The 21,479-nt window shown below is 52.2% G+C and overlaps 1 protein-coding gene across 2 annotated transcripts; it reads left to right on the forward strand.

Annotated features, from left to right (window-relative positions):
- The first annotated feature begins 4,230 nt into the window (after nt 1-4,230).
- Nucleotides 4,231-18,520, forward strand: LOC105700797 (protein gooseberry). Of its 2 annotated transcripts, none has more exons than XM_012426964.1 (6): nt 4,231-4,860; nt 10,542-10,855; nt 11,526-11,655; nt 14,953-15,124; nt 15,211-15,492; nt 18,007-18,520. In XM_012426964.1, the coding sequence occupies exons 1-6, from the start codon at nt 4,806-4,808 to the stop codon at nt 18,263-18,265; spliced, it is 1,212 nt and encodes a 403-aa protein (XP_012282387.1). In that variant the 5' UTR covers nt 4,231-4,805; the 3' UTR covers nt 18,266-18,520. The 2 variants fall into 2 exon arrangements, with proteins under 2 accessions (XP_012282387.1, XP_012282388.1); XM_012426965.1 differs by having other exon boundaries at nt 11,529-11,655.
- Nucleotides 18,521-21,479: the final 2,959 nt, after the last annotated feature.

The following is a 21,479-nucleotide window of genomic DNA, read 5'->3' on the forward strand; positions in this document are numbered from 1 at the left end:
AATCCAAAGGATTCTCTCAGAGATAAATCGTCCAGCGACGCCTCGACATGGTGGCCATAGGGCCCAACGTCGAGCAGTAGGTGGGTAAAGCCTGGCCTCTGTCCACCTAACTGACCTGTCACAATACGTCAATACATGAGTAATAGTCCGAGATCTCTGGAAACAGTGTCTTCCCCCAGGAGAGTCCTCGCGTCTCGCGAAAGGGTTGAATGGGAACAATTAGGATGACCAAGGGGCCCCAAGAGGGCGGAAGATTCCAGGACGCGTCCACCTATTTGGCGCCTTCCATTCGAGAAAACGTCCCCAGGGCTCGGCGACAATTGCAGCCAGTCGGGAAGGGCCTTAGAGGGGAACGGACCAATCGTGGGCCTCCTTTTAGAGCCACTGGGCCCAATTACCCATCGCCGTGTTCCCTATTCGAGGCCCCACCTGGGAGTCGCAAGGCGACTAGGGTCAGCCGATTGATCATCCGGACAACGGGTGATCGGTCGAGGCAAGTTCCTTGTTTGTTGGCCCTAGATTCCCTGCAAGGACCTCCATGTTATCCCCAGGTGAGACGGGGACCCCAGGAGGACGCAGGAATTGAGATCTCCTGCACAAGACGGAGCGTCCTCGGGAGAGTCGCGGAGACTTCAATGCCCGAATTGTCGGATCGAAGGAACTGGACACGCCCCAGCTGCCTAAAAGGATTCCCCCTAGAGTCCTTTGGGGAAAGGAGTATCGATAACGTTATCAATAGCCCAAAAAATGAGGATATCCCCGCGAATCCTGGCCGCGGGGACTTTTTTAACGCGACTCTCCGTCGCGGATTTATCGGCACTCGATTATATTTATTCCGGTTTAACGATCGACTCCTCGTTGGAACGACCGGCCGAGAGGATCGTAATACGTCGTTTGGAATTGCAGGATTTTCCACAGTGCATTAAACCCGACGCGTTTCTACGTCCCTTGGGACTTTCCTCCTTCCTTTTCGCTCCGGCCATCTTCTTTTCCCCGCGCAACCCGTCATCGCACCCTGCGTTTCCCAAACGGCGCGGATGGGCTACTTCCTCGGCGAGGTCTCGAGGATTTGTCGGTTTTTATCCCCGAGAGGCCGTTGCCGCGGTAATTTTCTCGTATAATCATTTTTATGCAGATCCTTTTAATGACCCTATCGCACTCGGGCTTTGCGCGGCCATCACGCGCCGTGGTGGCGTCACCAACCGGTAATGTTCTGCAATAAGGGGCCTTCTATTCTGGTAGATTAGAAAATGGCAGCAACGACCGTTTTCCGGCGAATCAATTATTCCTGCGTCGGGTTTACGTCTTTGGCCCCCTTAAGTGGGTCCCCTGCTTTCGAGTAATTAATAATTACGAGCCTTTCAGAGAGCCATAAACCGCGATAACCCGACCCGTGGAAACGGTCGAAGAGAACTCATCGAGCGTCCCGATTTCTTCGGAGATCTTCCCCTGGCTGGATATCTCCTTATTTTTTTTTTATTATTTACTAATATACCAATGATCGATATTTATTAATTGTCGACATCCCGGGACATTGTTTCTAAGATAATATTGGAACCAAAGCCTAAATTGAAATTCTTCGCGAAGAGACGCCGCCCGGTCGCGGGAGGTCGTCCCACCCTAAACCCGGATGTCTGCTCCTGGAGACGGGGAACCGGGATTTTTGCCATTCCCGTCCACGTCCGGGAATAAATCCCGTCCTCGTGGACATTGACGGGTGCCAAGAGGCGACTGCGTGGACACGCTGGGGATTTTTCCCGGAATTTATGTCCCTTCGCGGTTAGGACTCGCCGGCGATGCCGGCAGGGTCCTAATCGGACACGGCCAGGGTGTCCTCGTCATTACGAGATAATGCATATCTTAATGATTACGAAACGCGGCGAGGTGACAACCGGTGGAAGCCGCTTCGGGGGGCGAGAAAGCGAGAGGAAGAGAGGAGGGTCGAGAAAGCGAGTGCGGGGCTTGAATGGCGACGCTCCCCGGCGCCGGGTCCCTCGGGACGCCATGTTCCTGGTGCCGTCCCACGCTCCCGCAATCAACTCCTCATAAACTGCAATCACGACACGTGCTATCGCGAGACACGCGTGCACGCCGATGGGCACGCGTGAATGCCGGTGGCAAGCAACGCGGGGGCGAATCGGGCCTTTCAGCGCTCCTGGGCCCTAAAGCCCCGAATGTCCGATCGGGCCATGGGGAAATTCAGGCTCTGATAGTCCGATATGGACCTTTATGGATGCATGGAGTCGTCGGGACTTTGATGATCCTGGGTTTTGATGCTTTGATCTGGACCTCAAGGTTTTAATGATCCTGGGTCTGATGCTTTGATTCGGACCTCAAGGATTTGATGATCCTGGGTCCTGATTTTTTATTCTGATCTGGAAGCTTTAATGATCCTGGGTACGATGCTTTGATTTGGATTTCAAGACTTTGATGATCCTAGGTCCTGATTTTTTTTATATAGATCCGAAAGCTTCAATGATCCTGGATCTGATGCTTAGATTTGGACTTCAAGGTTTTCATGATCCTGGGTCCTGATTTTATTTTTTATCTGAAAGCTTTAATGATCCTGGGTCTGATGCTTTGATTTGGATTTTAAGGCTTTGATGATCCTGGGTCCTGATTTTTTTATTTAGATCCGAAAGCTTTAATGATCCTGGATCTGATGCTTTGATTTGGACTTCAAGGTTTTCATGATCCTGGGTCCTGATTTTATTTTTTATCTGAAAGCTTTAATGATCCTAGGTCTGATGCTTTGATTTGGATTTCAAGGCTTTGATGATCCTGGGTCCTGATTTTTTTATTTAGATCCGAAAGCTTTAATGATGCTTAGATTAGGATTTCAAGGATTTGATGATCCTGGGACCTGATAATCTTATATGGACTTGAAGGCTTTCATGATCCTGCGTCTTGACAGTCTCATTTGCCCAGATAATCGGATCCCATCCCAGCATCACTGGACCAGGAGTCCATCACCGATTCGCGGACTTACTCCAATTAATTGCAAGTTCCATCCGAGCTGCCCATCGCCATTCCAGTTTACTGCAAATAGTCCGGACTCGAGAAGACCATTCGGCGGCTGAACTCGCCGCGTCGAGTTAATTAACTCCGCGGCCACTTCATGGCCATTATTAATTATAATTAACGATCTGAACAGAATTGAACACGAACCCTCGCGAACGAGGTTGAGCGCTGCCCAACAAGCACGATCCCATCGACGAGGCACGCGATGAGATGGCAGCCATCATACACCTCGTCTTGTTCGAAAATCCATCGAATAAGGAAAAAAAATACTTCTCATCAATTATCCCTCCAAAAGTTGGAAAAATAGGAAATCCAAACTTCCCCCAGGACCCGAGCAACCACTTCACAGAAACAGCGCAGACCAAATAGATCTACAATATATGTATCTGAAGATAACCTGAATTTCATAGAATTTTGCAAAAGTCTCATTCCAAGTTAATAAATAAATTACGAGTACGCCAAGAAGTACATAACGAAGCTCAAAGAGCAAAGGAGGGCAATAGGGCATATTTGAGAATCCATCGAACCGCATGAAATAAAATTAAAAAAAATACCTCTCACGAATGATCTCACCGAGTCATAAAAAAATGGAGTCCTAAAATTCCTCTCGACAGGAGCAGCTCGGAAATACCTGGGAAAAAAAAATGTATCGAGGGTATGTTTCCTAAGATCAAGAAAATATCGTGGAATTTTGGAAAGGCCGCTTTTTAATTAAGAAATAAATCATTAATCAGTGATGTCGAGGCGTTCGCGGGAAGAGTAAACGCAGCTTTTAGTCGTAGTTTGCGATAACTGTCAATCATCTCGGTGATATCGAGTTGGTTTCTTGAACCATTGAATTTCGAGGTATCGGAGCCGTGTATAAAAAGCGAGTCAGAGGACGTAAAACGGGCTCGTTAAGGTGCTTATCGCGAGGCAGCGATAGGAGGTGCGAGAATCGATACGGCAATAGCAGATAGGAGTAGCGATTCGAAGGAGAAGCCTGGTTGCAGGCCGAGGTGGCACCGGGCGGAGCCTGTCGAGAGACCACCTCTTCAGGTTGTCCAAGGGTGGAGGGACCAGGTCTACCAACGCCGTCAGGCTTGGTAAAAGCAGGTCTTACCATCGCGGGCCCCTCGGCCTGGAAGGCGGAGCCTTTCTTCCAGCCTTAGAAAAAGATCGGCTCGGCTGCCGATCCTTGGCTCGATCAGTCCGAGTCGAGAGCCCGAACCTGACGCAGGTCCTTCGGGAAGATCGCTCTTCCTGCGGCGCGAAGTGCGACCTGGATATCCCGTCCAGCTCCCAACCCGCAAGGACCCACAAAGAAGCACCAACATAAGCGACCAATCCCAAAGAAATCCGGATCTGAGCGCCGCTCCCGAAGTAAGCCCGTAAAATTCCTGGACAGGAGGCGGTAGATGCCAGGAATCGCGCAGCTACCACTTGGCGAAGAGGAACCCTCCATCCAGCTATCAGGGGGTCGGATAACGACCGATCCTGGGGTCCAGGGGTACCGCCACTGATTCTGCCCCTGGTATCAGTGGCATTGATCCATTTCTTGCAATTTATTAACCCCGGAATTCGTCGTTATCCTGGGACCAAGCTGGAATTTCGCAGTCGGGTCCTGGAACGAAGTTCGGATTTCTTCGAGCCTTCTCTCGCCGACCGTCGCTGGGGTTGATCCTCGGTCGGTCCCGTTTCCATTGGGCTTTGGATCTTGTTTCAGGCCCTTTTGGGCCCGATCCTGGGAATTGATCGCGAAAGTGTTGAAGAAAGGACTTGGTCTGTTAAGTGCTGGACCGTAGATGGCTGTCAGCACGCTGAACATGGCTCCTTACTTCACTGGATACCCCTTCCAAGGTGATTATTTTAATAACTATCATTACTCTCTTTCTATTATTCCGTTCTAAACTGTTTACCATGTACTTAGTAGATAATGCGAGTCAATAACTGCATGGACAATTGAAACAGTCAGTTTTTGCGCCTCAACCGCCGATCGGGTCGCCAGCAACCGAGCGAAGGAAATTAATGATTCAAGGAAAACGATCACTATTCTGATTTCGTTTTCTTTTTTTTACCTTCAATTTAGTTTCTTTCCTGTCGTTTAGAAGTTCTCATGGTTTTTCAAATCCGGCGGTCCACTTTTAACGGGCAATATTTAAGGAATCGCGTCGACGGGTCCATTAGTCCGGCGGGCCGATAGAAGGGCCGCAACAAAAGGGGCCCGCGAGCCAATATCCATTGACCATTGACCGAATCTTGGGGCCCATAAATTCACGCTTCCCCAGGGCCCTCAATCTAGTTCCATTTAAGTGCCCACGTGCACTACGGCAATCAATCGTCAATTTGCATAAAACCCGCGTAACCAAAATGGCGCGTTCGCCACTTGGCTCGGAAATTCCTAGGCGACGCGCAGGAATGGATTGAAAAAATTAATAATAAATTCCTTGGTTCCTTGAGGTTCCTCGAGGTTCCTCGAAGGTCCTCGATAGGACACATGGACACCTGGAAGTCTAAAATTCGGGAATCCTGGACCACCTCTTTTTACCATACAAGAGGTCTCTTTCAGCGTTCTGCAGGGATCAGTCAGAAGAGTCCCTCGACTTTTTCGGTCCGCCGGTCACCGAGGTCCCTCCAAGTCATGGTTTCGAGGAAGAACGAGCCCGTAAAGTCTCGAGGCTTCGTGCCGAACCGCTTATAAAGCAGAACACCTCCCCTGTCATAAAACAATAACGTCGGGCCCATAAAGGAGGCCGCGAGTGCCTCGGAAGGTCCCGATCGCGGCTGGTGAGGTTATTTCGCGAAACTCTGGAAACCGAGGCTCTAGAAATCGCGGGAAAGCGATTAAAGACGTCGCTAAAAGCACTACGGACATTTTCCAAACACCTCCCGCAGTCCGTTTGGTTCTTTATCACCGAAAACCGGCGCCTTTGTCTCTTGGTGATAACGCTGGTTCCCCAGTTCTTGGGACTTTCTTGGTCCAATCAGCGGACGCCATTTTGTTATCCATGAAAGAATCGATCTACCATCTTGCGCGGATTTTCCAGAATATTTAATATTCATGTCCCTTTTTCTCCCTGATGACCATCTTCTATCGATAAGGACGATTTTTTAGACTCTTGCTCCGGGCCTCCCATTGGCGGAATTTTTCTCTGTATGGGGGAAATAGAGGTGTCGTAAGTCATCGTAGACGGGTCTTTTAGACTTTCGTCGCCGGATGGGAGTTAGGTTCAGGCCCCGTGTGGTGGGCGTCGAAACGGGGCCCTGCATCGGACGTGGAGTACGCACCTAATGTCTGATATCGGATCACCCTGGGGCGACGGCACGCTGATTGAAGCCCTCGCGACTCCAGACTCACACCGAGATGCGAATCGCTGCATAGGTGTGCATCTCGTCGTTACTCCCACACGGATCTACGTGTATCTGCATCTCTGGGCTCGGCCTCTTCGACCCTTCGAGTGTCCGCCGTTGTTCCGCCGCGTTTCGCCGTTCTTTGGTTCCGTTGCTCGTTCTTCGTCGCCGGGGAAGCGGAAGGTACCTGGGCGAAGAGGTCTGAAGAGGTTAGAAAAAAGTCTGAAGATGTTTGAAGAGGTTTGAAGGGGTTTCAGGAGGTCCAAGGTGGTTTCGTTCGACCTCACTAATGGGAGGTTCACCTTAACAACTCGTGACGCTCCTCGATAAGAAGCAGGGTCAACGATCGTTTTAATTTTGGAAAGACGGAAAACAAGAGCAACTCTTCGTTCCACTTCCGCTTCCTTCCCACGGATCGAGCCGTCGAGTCATTTTCTTAGATTAGTCGAGGACGGGCGTCGTTCCTTTGAATAATTGGCGCGCATCCCAGATCCAAGATGGCCGCCGCGGTATCTGCGTGCCATCGACGCGCGGAGATGCGAGGAGATTGCGCCTCAAAACGAGATGCGCATATCATCAGGGAGAGAGGAAACTTATCGGTAGGGAATTGCGCAAAAATCTGGTAATGACCCGGGTACACGTTCGAGAGCTCCTCGCGAAACCGTCGCTGGAAATTCAGGATAATTTCGGAGATTCTGGGCGAATCCGTGGCTATTTCCAGTCCGTCTTCAAGTCGGGCCCAAAGTTCTGCATAACATGGAGACATTTCCATTTCTTCAGGGAGTTTTCAATGTTAATTAAGAGCTGTACCACTCTTTCGAGCGGGAGCTCGACGGTACCAAGATGGCGGCCGCGGCGTCGGTGACTGGAAACGGGTCCAGAAGAGAAATTCCAGGATAACGCGTGTTGGACCATTTTCGCGAGAAATTCTCCAAGTCGGGCCCAAAGTTCGACATAACTTGGAGACGTTTCCATTTCTTTCGGGAGTTTTCAATCTTAATTAAGAGCTGTACCATTCTATCGAGCGGGAGCTCGACGGTATCAAGATGGCGGCGGTTGCCGGAAACGGGCCAGAGAAGGAATTCGACGAAGACCCTTTGCGCGAGGTTCAGGGATGCCAACCTGCGTCTCGGAACGCGCCAGGGGGTGTAATTGGCCGAGTGTAAAATATTCAAATACTCGGTAGGGCTTTTCCAGCCTGTTCGCGAGGAGTTTCGACACGGCGGGGCACGCCTCGAGGGGAAGAGGGCGCCCATTAACGACGGACATGCTCCCAGCGAATTCAAATCAGAGAACGTGTTCGAGGGCTATCGCGTCACATCGGGCCCAATCATGGGCATTAACATGATCGCTCACAATCAATCGCCCGTAATCAATAATTCATGCTCGAAATTATTTCCTCGATCATTTTATGCGGCACCTCGCCTGGGTCTGGGCTACAGGGTGGTCCGTTGTGGGCCCGTTGTGGGCCCGTTGCGGGCCCAGATACAAACTCGGGAGGGTACGTGCCCCGAATACAACCCCCTTGTCCCTCGAGTGGGCCCATTCCCCACCCCCAGGACCCACCCTGAATTTTCTCGAATCGATCTCGCGCTACCGAACCACCACTACAGCTCTCCGTCTTTCCGATTTCCGCGGCAATTTGTCGGTAATCGCACCTTGTAACGCGGGACCGCGTACGCACGGTGTTCTTGGACTACATTCCTCTAAGGTCGCGCGCCTTCCTTTCAGGTTAATTAATGGACGTTAAGCGGGGATAAATTTACTTGTACCTCGAGGATCGGCGAACAGCCTTCGATTGCCGGCCGATCGGGAAGAGGCTTGTCTCCACTTAGGTTATTTTTTTAATTGCGGCTCCTGGGCCCCTTTCTTTTTGCGAGCCGGTGCACGGAGATTATATTAAACGAGCGAGAAGTCCGGTACATATACGCGTGCATCTTAAAGAGCCGATTATGTCATTTCCGAAGCGCAGGAAAGTCGGAACGGGGCCCGTCTGTCCCAACCAGCGCCGACAACCGCGTCGCGCCTTTCCGGGAATCGAGAAATTTGTCGATGCCGATTTTCGGACGGCAAGATTCCTGGAAAAGTTAGCGTTGTTGGGAATAATTTTCCACTTTTTATCGCACGAGGGTGCACGGTGCATACGAGCAGTCGCGCCTTTCCAGGAATCGAGAAAATTGTCGCCGTCGATTTTCGGACGGCAAGATTCCTGGAAAATTTCCCGTTGTTGGGAATAATCCTGCACTTTTTATCACGCAAGGGTGCACGGTGCATACGAGCAGTCGCGCCTTTCCAGGAATCGAGAAAATTGTCGCCGTCGATTTTCGGACGGCAAGATTCCTGGAAAATTTCCCGTTGTTGGCAATAATCTTGCACTTTTTATCACGCGATGGTGCACGGTGCATACGAGCAGTAGTGCCTTTCCAGTAATCGAGAAAACTGTCGCCGTCGATTTTCGGACGGCAAGATTCCTGGAAAATTTCCCGTTGTTGGGAATAATTTCGCATTTAGTATCGCGAGAGTGCATGGTGCATACGAACAGTCGTAGGAGCACGAGTATAAATATATGAATTCCGCCTAAAGGTTAGTGCGAGCAGGCTATTTCGCTTTGGGTCCGCTCTGGGCCCACTCCTCGGGTCCGGCCGCGGCGAGTCGTGCGCGCGCACCGAGTGTGCGGCGGGCGGCTCCTTTTGATCTTGCCTGTAATCCCGTCGGGCCCCGCGGCCTGACTGACGTCATACCCGAGGTGTCCGCGGAGCGCGCGTGCGCACGACGCTCGTGGAAGAGCGCGTCGGTGTGTGCATGCGCTCGCAGACGCGGGCCCAGGTTGATTTCGATCCGCCATGTCGGGCCCAAAAGGTAGGGACCGCTGTTCGCCGGGAGAAAAGTCCGCTTTTCAAGAAGTATACCGATTGGGACCGATCAGGCCCCTCTCGAAAGTCCGCCTTCAAAGGAGTGCGATTTTTGTTTCGACTTTGGGCCCGATCTCGTTACCCCTCGTACACGGATCATCATTGCAGGGGAACTTCGTTATTTCAGTATTTACCGAACGGGCCCCGAAGTGCTGGTCGAAATTCCGCCATCTTAAGTCATGATAGTCACCGACTTGCGTACGTCTAATGCGAGGAACATGCAGAAACAATGGCGGCTTATCGTATCCAATTACCGGCAAACTCGTAAAAGTCGAAATCGCCGCGATAGGTCTGTCTCCATGAGGCCCAGGGACGGCGACTGAAAGCAGATCTGGCCTCGGAGGAAATTGGAAAAAAGCCCGGGAGTAAAAAAGAGACGAAAGGGAACGAGAGGCAGGCACGTTTCGGAAATAGCCCAGCCAGGATGAGTGCCTCTAGGCGATGATAATTAGACGCTAATGACTGCGGCGTTTAGGAGTTGTCGCGGGGCCTTATTTGGGCCCGAACATCACCCCGACCGAGTGTACGAGCTCGTGGACCCGATCCATGGATTCCAATTCGATGTAATCCCACGTAAAAACAACTACTCTCTCGTTCCTCGTTAACGGGCCCAAATTCCGGGCCCGTCGAGGTTTCAATTTCCGACCGCCGACCGAAAACGCTGGGCCCGTCGATGCAAATAAGTCGCGGGGCAAGGTAAATATGCGTAAACGCGTACCGGGGAGCTGCGTGGCTCATTGTCCCTTAAAAGGGGCCCATAGCGGTGCTTAACGCGCGTTTTAAGGCCCAGAGAAGCAACCGTCCCGGGCAGAGTCGACTCGCGCCAAGAAGAAGGGCCGCGGGTTTAGTGCTGGCAGCAAAACGCGGCCGTAACTCCTGTCGGGCCCCAAGACCGTCCGTCCTCGTAGGGCCCAACGTAAGGCCCATCGCGGACCTGGCCCACTCTTCGGCACCCACACGAGCGGCCTCGCGAGCTGCACGCGAGCTGCAACGCTCGGCCCATCTCATTCGCTTCTTTGCCCTTCGCCGGTCGTAGAATATTTGTTTGGCCTCCGTAAATATAATTAAGTTAATTAAGAGGGGACTAATTACCGGTAATTAGGGGCCCTACGAGCGGCACCTTGCGTGTCGCGGTTTTGTCCACCGCGCGGCGGGCTTTCGCTCCTTTATGTCCGCCATTTTGGTACCCAGGGTTCCGCTTTCCTGGAAGGTCCTTTCCTTCTCGTCCGTTTGGGCCCCTTGACCCTTCGACTGAGGGCCTTACCGATCTGCTTGCAGGTCAGGGACGCGTAAACCAGCTGGGCGGTGTCTTCATCAACGGCAGACCCTTGCCGAACCACATCAGGCTGAAGATCGTCGAACTGGCCGCCGCAGGGGTCAGGCCCTGCGTCATTTCTCGACAACTTCGGGTGTCTCATGGATGCGTCTCGAAGATCCTTAACCGCTATCAGGAGACCGGCTCTATCAGGCCCGGAGTGATCGGCGGCAGCAAACCTCGGGTGGCCACCCCGGAGGTTGAGGCCAGGATCGAGGACCTCAAGCGGCAGAACCCCGGGATCTTCAGCTGGGAGATCAGGGATAAGTTGATCAAGGTCCGTTGATATCTCCGCCGTTCTCCTCGCTCGATTATCGCCCCCCGACCCCAGACCTCCTGCCCACTTCTGGCCGGCCCGATATCCCGATCTCTGTACCAACTGGATAGCCGATACCCCACCAAATGGTGCGACGATTGGAAGATCGATGGACCGATCAATGTGGTAACGAAGAAAATTGATCTCGCACGGTGGATGCTCGACAATTATTTTTACAGCCCCTTTAAAACGGGAGAATCGAATAGTACCCACCATGCCCACGTGGGTTTTCAATTTCACTCTCCATATCCTACTTTTTATAAATCCGTGGTACCGGGTAAATCAAAATCGGCTATCCACTTGGTATAGAGATAATCCATTAACATCAGCAATGGTCATAGAGAATTAAATGCCTGGTGGAGGGGTGTTGAGCGTAAAGAGACGCGGCGCTCGGTCGTGGTCCATGATCTTGTCGGAGACGCAGCCTCTTCATCAGTGGCAGATTCTTCTCAGCCTTAGAGACTCGGATGCGTCGCAACCATGCGATGGTCCATACTTTTTATGGCAACCATTGATTGATATTCCTGATAACAACCATTTTATCATTCATATTTCTGGCAACCATTTAATAATCGATATTTCCGATGACTACCGATGGTCGATATTGACTGGTCCAATGTGGTTCTGCCAGCAGGACGGAGTCTGCGACAAGGCGTCGGCACCCTCGGTCTCCAGCATCTCCAGGCTCTTGCGAGGCCCCACGACCCAGGCACGACCTGGAGAGGACCCCCGGAGGAACCACTCGATCGACGGCATCCTGGGTGAGTCGGAAGAACCCCGTTGACTTTATCTCCCCCCGTTATCTCAGCTCGTGGGAGATAACCAGATTTTATCCCCGTTTCAACGCGCCAGGTCCCATCCGAGGACGAGGCCGAGGGTATCGGCGCGTTGACCATAATTACTGGTAGAGCCCGAAGGTGGTTAATTAAGTTAAGATAGCCAGGACGATAACTCTGCCGAAGATCTCGCTGGTATCTCGCGGAATACTCGACACCCATATGGATGTGTTGGTGGGACCTACATAAGGTGGTCCCCCGAGGAAGATGCATTCGTCTCGCCCTGGAGGCAAACTGGGCGGGGTGTACCAAGATTCCGGTACTAATTGAATCTATCCCCTAAACATGACATCCTGGGTAAGACCTACAGGGTCCTCCGTACATTTTTCTTCTTTCCTTTTTTCTCTCTAATTTCTCCTGGGTCCTGGCAGGATTATGGATTTCTATCGATGCAACGAAACGTAAGGGGTGAACGATGGCGTTTGATTAATTGGGGAAAGGTCTCGGGGTGGAAATTGAATAAGTCTTCAGGAATTGAACAAGAGGCGAGGCAGCCGCAAACAAGATGGCGGACGGTCCAGGGAAAAAGGACGGCCGAGACGGACGTGCAATTTACCGCTGGCCCCGAATTCGCGGCCCTAAGGCAAGCGGGAAGATTTAAATGGTTTTCGAAATATTACGGAAGGTCCTGGCTCGGACATGTAGATCCCGTCGGCTTTCGTAAAGGCGGTTACGTGGTCTTTTTGTATCAAGGCGACGGGGAAGAGCCGCGAAGAAATATTAGGCGTCCCGCCGCGCGGAGACGCGTCGAGTTTATTACCCTGTCGGATAGATTTAGCTTTGATTAGACATTCGGTCCAGATCGTAAGTATGGGGAGGAGAGAAACGAGGCTGGGGGCTTCAAAGTCAGATCCACGTGTCGTTTGGAGTTGACACCATCCGCGACTCTCATCTCTCTCTCTCGACCCTTTCATCGAATTTAGCTTGCCTTTCCGGTAATCCGATTTCGAAGTTGAATCTAAAGGGGCAAGAGTACAGAGGTTATTCCTTATTTGCTGTTCCTATCGCCTATTTCGGTACGCTCCGCAATAATTTCCCATAAAAATAGGCACGAGGGAAAAGGCAATTTGTTTCCTCTTTTTTAGTTCTGGTACCTAAAATCAAATTAATAGGCGAGGTCCATATATTTCTTGTTTCTGTGTAAAGGGTTCCTTTTGGGGATCTCTTTAGGGTCTTTCCCTGTGATGTTCCGTACTCCTTTCAGCGTCCTCCAGGGTGCTCCGCGGTCTGCAGCGAGGAGGCCGCGGGCGAGCGTCACTACGTAACCGGTGTGACTGTATTGCGGTAATGGCCGGACATAAGAGTACCTAACTATGATATGGTACCACCTTTGGTACCGTAACTACCGGGGGAATGCCTCCACGGGATGCTATTCGCCGTTTCTCCACGGAATGCTCGTGGAGGTGAAGCTAACCGCTCCTAAGCCGAGGACTGTCATCAGTAGTGCCCGCCAGGCCAGATGACTTACGTGTCGGGTCTCGGCCGTGGTTCTAGACAAGTACATTTGCGCGACTACCGAGGCGATGCCTCTTGACGTGGAGCTAGACATTCGTCTCGAAATTCCGACTCCGAGTCAAATTTCGAGGTTAGGAAGGGCTGCAGTCCAAGTGCGAAGACTGGAGGCGAGAGGAACGCCGCGCAGAAGCGACGGTTCCTTGCGTGTGGTCCGCGGCGGTTCGGCCGCGTGCCTCTAATTTGTCGGCACCGCCGAAGCGCCTCTCGTGGTCGGTCATTCATTTGGGAGGGAGCACTCTATTGATTTAGACGCCGGCTCCTTCGAGTCCTGCGGTTTCGCGATTGAGACGAGAGGCACCCCTCGCTTTGGGTCTGGGTGCAGCAGCGGGCTGAGCCCTTGAGAGATGACGCCAAGTGCAAGGCCAATGCCTGGAGGCAGTTGATGGGTTCTCCAGCTGATAGTAGATCCTGGTACCACCCTAAATCCTGCCATCTTCACCACAGCCCATCGACCATTGGCAAGATGAGATTAATAATTAAAACACCTGCCTCATTGTCGATCCAGGGACTATGGTAGCAGGAGTCCGGATGATCCACCCCCATTGGCGGAAACTGCGTCCATGGGGAGGAAACTTGGCTCCTGTCTGCGAAATTCGGCTCGGATGGAGGCAACCAGAGTCGGCGTGGCTTCCCGGGGACTCCTTCGGACAGCCGAGGGTAACGATTGCGTTGAAGGGAGCGAGTAAATCGTAAAGATCTGGGCATGGTCTGGACCAAGCGTCTCGAGGATTTACGGCGTGCGGCCGCTCTTTAATCTCGCGGGCCGCCGAGCACGGTGGTCGCCGATCCGGGAAGAGTCAGCTTTCCTCTCCAGTAGCTATTGATTTAGACATTGACTTCCACGCTGGATGGGTTTACGAGGAAGCGGCTTGGCTGGCATCGCGCGAACGGGGACCAGCGATGGACGTCCCCGGGATGGGCGTCGAGGATGGGCTTCTCGGATGGCTCCCGGTTTACGAGGGGCCGGAGAACGCGTTTAGGAGTTGGCTCCAGAGGCCGACGAACTCCCCAGATTGTGCGGTATTCCAGAAACCCTCGAATCCACCCCATAGTCGGGTAGTCAGGACCCCCCATGGCCCCGATATCGCAGTCGGGCCCAAATCGATGGGCCCTGTGCACCCAGGACCCCCAAATTCCCCAAGGATCCTTGCCAGGATCCTTCGTCCCCATCTTGACCCTAAGTCACTTTCTCGCCCTCCCAGGCTTGGACGGGACGTGTCAAAGAACTTAATTCCTCCGGCGGGCCCTAATTTCTCCGGTGTTTTAGTTTAGTATAGGTTAGGCCACGGCTGTAATCAGGAGGGATTTAATGGTGGGTTGCCGAGTCCGGCGTGTGAACTGTGGGCGGGAACGCTCGCTTCCTATCTTCGGTATCTGACGTCCAGCACGTGCTGGGGACTTGGGCCTGGTCTGGGACTCATGCTCCCCAGGACCCAGCTCCCACGTGCATTCCGCTCGACTACCGTTCCCCTGGGCCCAGCTCCCGTTGCCCCAGGTCTGGGAGTGGTGGGATTGCGACGGTCCCTTCCCTCCTCCAGGTCTTGCGACACTCCTAGAAAGTGACCTGGACCTCTGATACGTGCCTAGTGAAGTCCATCTCCATCGACAGAAATCCAAAGGACGACCCCATGACAGTTTTTTCTCACCAAGTTTTGACAAAAGCTCCAGACTTCTCCATTTGACAAGATCATTCGTTTCATCTTCCAGGAGGAAGCAGCGGGGACGATTCCGAGACCGAAAGCGAGCCTGGGATCACCCTGAAGAGGAAGCAGAGGAGGAGCAGGACCACCTTCACCGGGGAACAGCTGGAGCAGCTGGAGGCGGCTTTCCATAGGACCCAATACCCTGACGTGTACACCAGAGAGGAGCTGGCCCAGAAGTAGGTGCACCGTACATTTTTTGGAAGTCGAGGGTACTTTTTTGTCGTCGCAGGGTTTAAGACAACCTTTTCCTCCGGTGTCGCAGGACCAAGTTGACCGAAGCCAGGGTCCAAGTGTGGTTCAGCAACAGACGAGCCCGTCTTCGCAAGCAACTCACCAGCCAACAGTTGAATGCCTTCAACACCATGAGCTTGCAACCCTTTCAATCTCAGCATTATGCCAGCGGGGCTGAGAGCTATCAAGGATATGGACAGGCATCCGTGGCTGCTGCTGCTACCACTGCTGGGTACCCCCAACATTACAATTACGGGGACAATTACTACGCCGCCCAGCAACAATGGCCCAGGACCACCGCCGAGAACTATGGGTGAGTTCCGATGGACCATCTTCGCCGAAGGAAGATCCTCCGATAGAAGCTTCGTCTCCTTAGATCCTTAACCCAGACTCCAACAATCATCTCGAGAATCGGTACAATCGATTTCTTCTCCGTTGCTGGACCTCAAGTTTCCATTGTTACTCTCAGTTTATTTTTAATCCACTTTAGGAGGTTGTAGGTCGAACGCCAGGAAGGGATTCGATTTTAATACCACTTCTACTGCTCGGTAGAAATTTCTCCTGAATTATGTTGTCTTGCAAGATTGACCAATTAAACGAGGCAAAGTTGCGCGCCGATATCGGGAAAGACGGGATTTGCCAACAATGCGATTAGGGGTTGGTCCCACGCGATCGGCTACCGGGAATACGGCGTGAGCTCAGCCGACGTAATTTGCGCTTTCTCCGTCGGATTACATTCGGCCTATTTGCGAGGGTACGAATTACACCCACGCACGGCGATTCAGTGAGCGGGATCGCTCCGTTGATCGATCTCTCGAGAGGATCTAGCGAATCGAGTCGTAGACGCAGGACGGCTCCAGGAATAGGATCCGAGACAAAGATCCTATTCGAGGAAAATTCCTGGAAAAGTTGCGGGGCCCGGACCCCCCAGGAGCCCCGGGGCCCGAGTGCCTAGGTCCCGGACGTTATCCGGGACGTTTAAGACGGCAAACGAAGCCCCGACCTGGGCACGCCGGGTGTTTGGAACAATTAATTCAGGCATTGTGGAGTAATAATAGGTTGGGCCCCTCGCCACGATGCTCGGCATCCCAAGTGAGCCGATTCCAGCGGGGCCTTCGGGTACGGATCGGTGGTAGGGCCCCGCGCGGTGTGGTCCGCAATTATGTTGCTGGTCCGGTAATGAAACGCTACCGGCTAATAATCCACTCCAGTCCGGACTTGGGCTCGCGGACTTACCCAACTCGGAGCACGGATAAGTCCCATATACTCGGGGCCTTATCCTAGGGAATTTCGATTCCGCGCGCGTCCGCCTCTCCGCGGAAAACCGTCCTTCCGCGTTTCCCTGGGACCGTAGTCGAGCAATTACAAGAGAATTTCGCCCATCGCGAGGAGGTTTCGACGTCTCCCCCTTGAAAGGGGCCCCGCGGGGGGCGAAATGGGGCCCGATACGGCCCGACACGGCCCGACACGGCCCCACTTCGGACACCCATTAAGGGGCCCGCTCGGTCCTTCCGCGGGTCTCAGGCCCTCCGCTAGGGACCTGCCTCGGCCGGCGACACTCGGGGCCTTAAGGCCCCAGGTCCCGCTCAAAGGGGCCCGCCGTCGCGACGCGGAAAGGAACGCGCCGGTCCCTCGACACGCCCTTAACCGATTCCCGGGCAACTGTGCCGTATTGGGTATCGGTTTGCAGGCCTGCACCGCCGTTTGATTGCGCGGCGAAATCACCGAAATGTCCCTAGCGAATAGCGGCCGGCTACTTTGAAGGAGCCTCGGCTTCCTTTTGCAAACACGGCTCGATTTCGAGGTTAGCCCGCCGTGATTAGCCGCCATTTTGCCCGGCTTATCCGGGCTTAATAACCGAAATCGATCCGTCGACATTTTGCCCGGCAAGGGATCTCGCCGAAACGGGGAAACGCGTTACGCTTTTCGTTTCTCGGGTTTTTCTTTCTATATTTTTTTCTTTTTTTCTCATTCTTTTTCTTTCTTTACGACCGCCAGTATTACCGCGTTACTGCGACATTGGTAATCGGAGCCGAGTCGCGTTTACGCAATGAAGTCATATTTTATCTCGCGGCTCGTGGGTGTCGTAATTAAATAAACCATCGGTCGAGCCCCTTAATGGCCGCGCTAGGCCGTAACCCTTCCGGCACTAAATGCTGCTCTGGACGTCGCACCGAAAGTAGTGCGTGCACGTGCATAGTAATACAGTAATTGCGTTTCCGAGGCGGCTTCTACGAACCGATCGCACAAAAGAGATTAATGGGATAAAGAAACGTAAAGGGTTACGGTCCTTCGCGGGAGATTTCTTAAACTTTATTTTCCCTTTTTCTTTTTCATCGGTTTTAAGACTGTCGCCAAAATTGTCCTAGAAATTATAGTGATTTTCTCGAGGGGGGGTTCACTCATGAAAATTCATCTTTCGAGAAACGACATTTTTTATTTTATCTACACTTGACCAAGATCCCATTTTTTTTTTCTTTTTTTTTTCTGGTGAAAAATGAAATTTCACGAGCATCGCGTTCTTCCTTGGGACCTTTATGATAATGTACTAAGGATTCAAATGAGTCGGTGCACCCAGTTTGGAGAAAAGTTTGGTAAATATTTGGGCGTTTCGTACATATAGAATAACCCTTTCATGTCGCCTTAATGCTCGAGATCATGCTGGAAATCACCAAATCACTGGTCACAATATTAAGGCTTGTTACCCGATCGCATTGTTGTTTATCGTGTAAAATCAAGCGATCAGTTCTCAAAGGTGTAAATCATTTTCACTGATTCCCGAGGGAATAGATCGGGTTCCTGATCTTGCGATTCTTTTCATTTGCAGCCTCTTCAACGCCAGCCACTACGGGAGCGGAAATCTCGCCTCGAACCTAACTTCAACCAACCTGAATCTAGGGAGTTTGGGGGGCAGCGTGAGCCCTAGTGCCTCCAACATGAGTGCCTGCATGGTGCAGGGGGCTCCAGCAGGGGTACCAACTTCAGGAATGGGGCACCACGTCACCCCCCATAGTCCCAGCGAGGCCAAAAGCGGATATCCCTATCTGGGGGGAATCGACTCCCAAGTATGCGGCAGGGTCCACTGAAGTCCCTAGATCGTGAAGTCGACATCAAGATTCAAGCAATTCGGGACGATTAAAACCTCCCTAGACCCCGCCTCCTAGATCTCCTCTCCTCTAGGACTCCCAAGTTCCGACTAGGAGATTAATCTCTGGGGGGAAAGTCGCTCCTAGGGACTTTCGAGTTACCCGGAGAACTAGTTCGCCGGGTTCAGTTTTTGTCCCAGGGCCTGATCGATTCGCTTTACCCGACGACATTAATGACTATTTATACACGTGGAATATCAGCCTCGGCCATCGCCGGCGACGGTGATCCTAGGGAAATCGCGCGCTCCTAGGGTCCCTAGGTGGCCGCGATTGCCGCTAATCCCTGGTCGGTCCGTCCGGGATGGAGAGATCTTAGCTTCGCCTTTTCGTCATGCTTAACCGCATATCGACGCGTATATAAATATATATAAATATATATAGAAATATAGAAATATGTATATGGTGAATAGTCACCAGCAAAGCGTCGAACTAAGCATGTATATAGCTGAGCATGTCCATGTTGGATGGGGAACCATAAGAAAAAAAGCGCCCCGGCATTCCGACTAACCCAATTATTTAATTGGCCTGTGTTGTACATTGTACCTGTATATAGCATGTATGTAAAGTTAGGTTATGTCGTATGGATCCAAGTTTTATATATAGTGCACATAGAGTAACTATTCGCTGACTTCGCATACCCACTTCCGACCTGTACGATTGAGCGTCACGCAATAAAGTGTTCGTTTCTAAATCCCTTCCTCTGGTGTTTTATTGCGGGATGAAAAATCCTGGGGGATTTTGAAAGAGAGGAAGAAGTGGATTTAATAGAAATTTTATAGCAATCGGTTCCTTGTGGGGGAATTTGCAGAAGAGGAGGCCTTCTTTTGAAGATCCGAGGGGGTAGGTCTTTGGGCCTTAGGCCGCCCCCGCAATCCGCGCCGGATTGGGCCCGGAATAATGGCGGGCCCACAATGGGATATCCGCGAATCGGAAGGCGGACACACGTATGGTTACGCACAGGGAAGGAAGGCAATCAGGATGCCGTATATCTAGGGACCCTGTCGCCACGCATTTGTGTCCCATTGTGTCGCCGAAGGAGGCGGTTGGGCCCGCTGGAACGACGCCCGGCGTTTGTCTTTGGGCCCGACTCGTCAAAAAGCGCCGCCGGATTTCCCGAAATCGAGCTCGGGCCCCGTAGGTCCCGGAATCGCCTATTCGACACCCCTCGGGCCCACCCGAAGAACAAACGATCGTCGCTTTTACGACACCATATATCTCGCGGTACCACGAGGGCGACGCCATTTTACGCAACCGCGTTTCGTGTGGGGCCTTGACCTACCGCACCGGGAAAAGGGCCCAAATTGAGGGTTGGATCGACGCGGGGTGGAGGGCCTCAAAGGGGCCGCCTCGCCCGGTGCTCGGGTGAGGCCCGTAAGGCCCACGGGGTTGGAAAATGGGCGTGGGGACCGTTCAATGGCGAATCATGGGACTCAACGAGGCCGATATGTGGGGTCTGGTCAGGCCCCGAGAAAGCGCGGATTAACTCTCCCATGCTCGACATTTTTATCCCTGGCCCAGATCCTTCCTCAAAGGGCCCAAACCAGGGCGCGTCCTTTCGCGGGAATTCCGCGCAAGGACCTGGAGAGGACGTCGTTACCCGGAGGGAATTAAAGGACTAATTCTACGGTGGGTATTTATTAACGAAGGAGGAAGGACTCTCGGCACTTTACCTATAAGGCCCACACGTGGGGCCTGACCCGGAGTCGCCGTCCTGCGGATTAACTCCCGTCGCCGACGTTTTTATTCCTCGCTCCAGATCCTCCTTTTTCATCCGCTCCTCGTATTTACGAGCGTTGAACTTTTAAATAAAAAATCAAACGGTTACCGCCACATTGGTCCCTTTTCATTCCTGGAGTCCTTCGGGATTACGGTTTGCGGAAACGCCGCGGCGAGCAAAGGGATTCGAGAATCGTTAAAACTGGCCATTTTAGCTAATTTCTGCGTTTCTTTGCGCCCCGGCGGGGGAAACGAACGCCAACATGGCGGCCCCATCTTGACCGTTCAATCGCCCCTTTCAGCTCCCTGCTTTTGTTCTTCCCCCCGATTTTTCAGTTCTCGAGGCACACTTCGAAGTCGGCTGCCGATGTCGGTAGTCCTTTGGCTGCTGTGAGGCGAACAGATGCATCGGCAACGTCCAAAGCTGATATCCGTGACGACCTCCCAGATTTAGGCTGCAACCCCCAACGAGGGTCGGGGACCAGCCAGGAAGTTTTCGCCTCTACATCCCGGTGTTCGCGTGGGAAACGAGAAATGACCGATAAATCAGTACCGAACCGCTCAACCCTCTTATCAAACTTCGACCTATTGCCCCCTTCCCTCTAAAAGTAAAAGATGAATTAAAAACCTTGCCAAGACGTTATCTCAATAGCCCAGTCAACGAACCAGAGTACCATCGGCACCAAATTCTGAATTTTTTTTTTTTAACGAAAGTGCTATTATTATCATTACTTAATCTCAGTACATATCGATCAGCAATTTTCCATTTCTCAGGGAACTTTATCGACGTCCCAGGTGTGCCTTTCCATTTCGCTGCAGCCGTATCGCGAAGGTGACAAACGTTATCAGCACGATGTTATAAATTTTTTTAAAACGGCTGTGCCATTATTATTATTCCTTAATTTTAGTACATATCGATCAGCAATTTTCCATTTCTCAGGGAACTTTATCGACGTCCCTGGAGTCTGAATTTACCGTCCCAGGTGTGCCTTCCATTTCGCTGCTGCCGGATCGCGAAGGTGACAAACGTCTCTTCGATGACAGGGGCACAAATCATCGGTGGGTTAAGTACACAAAATGGCCCGATACGAAACGGCACAACCAGTTCGGGCAGAAACATGGCCGCCAATTCGATGACAATGTCCCCCTTTAAAGCAGGGTGGAATCCGGCCAATGGGAGCGAGTCGGGGTGTCCGGGAACAATGAACCACCCTGTAGATTAATCAAACCTAACCGAGCCAATGAGAGCCGTGCAAATCCCGAAAGGGGGACGATGGCATTATAAAATGGTAAAAGAAACCAGGGAGCACGAAACAGTCGTGACGTCGAAAGTACTCGAAAATCTATACAACCGGGACCGCCGCCATCTTGGTTGCGGTGGCATTTTAAAAAGTTTAATTAAAGTTAAGTTTAATTAGCGATAAAATCGATCAGGAAA

The sequence above is a fragment of the Orussus abietinus genome, unplaced genomic scaffold, assembly GCF_000612105.2.
Source record: "Orussus abietinus isolate OABI.00-Male unplaced genomic scaffold, Oabi_2.0 scaffold54, whole genome shotgun sequence".
Taxonomy (NCBI): Eukaryota; Metazoa; Arthropoda; class Insecta; order Hymenoptera; family Orussidae; genus Orussus; species Orussus abietinus.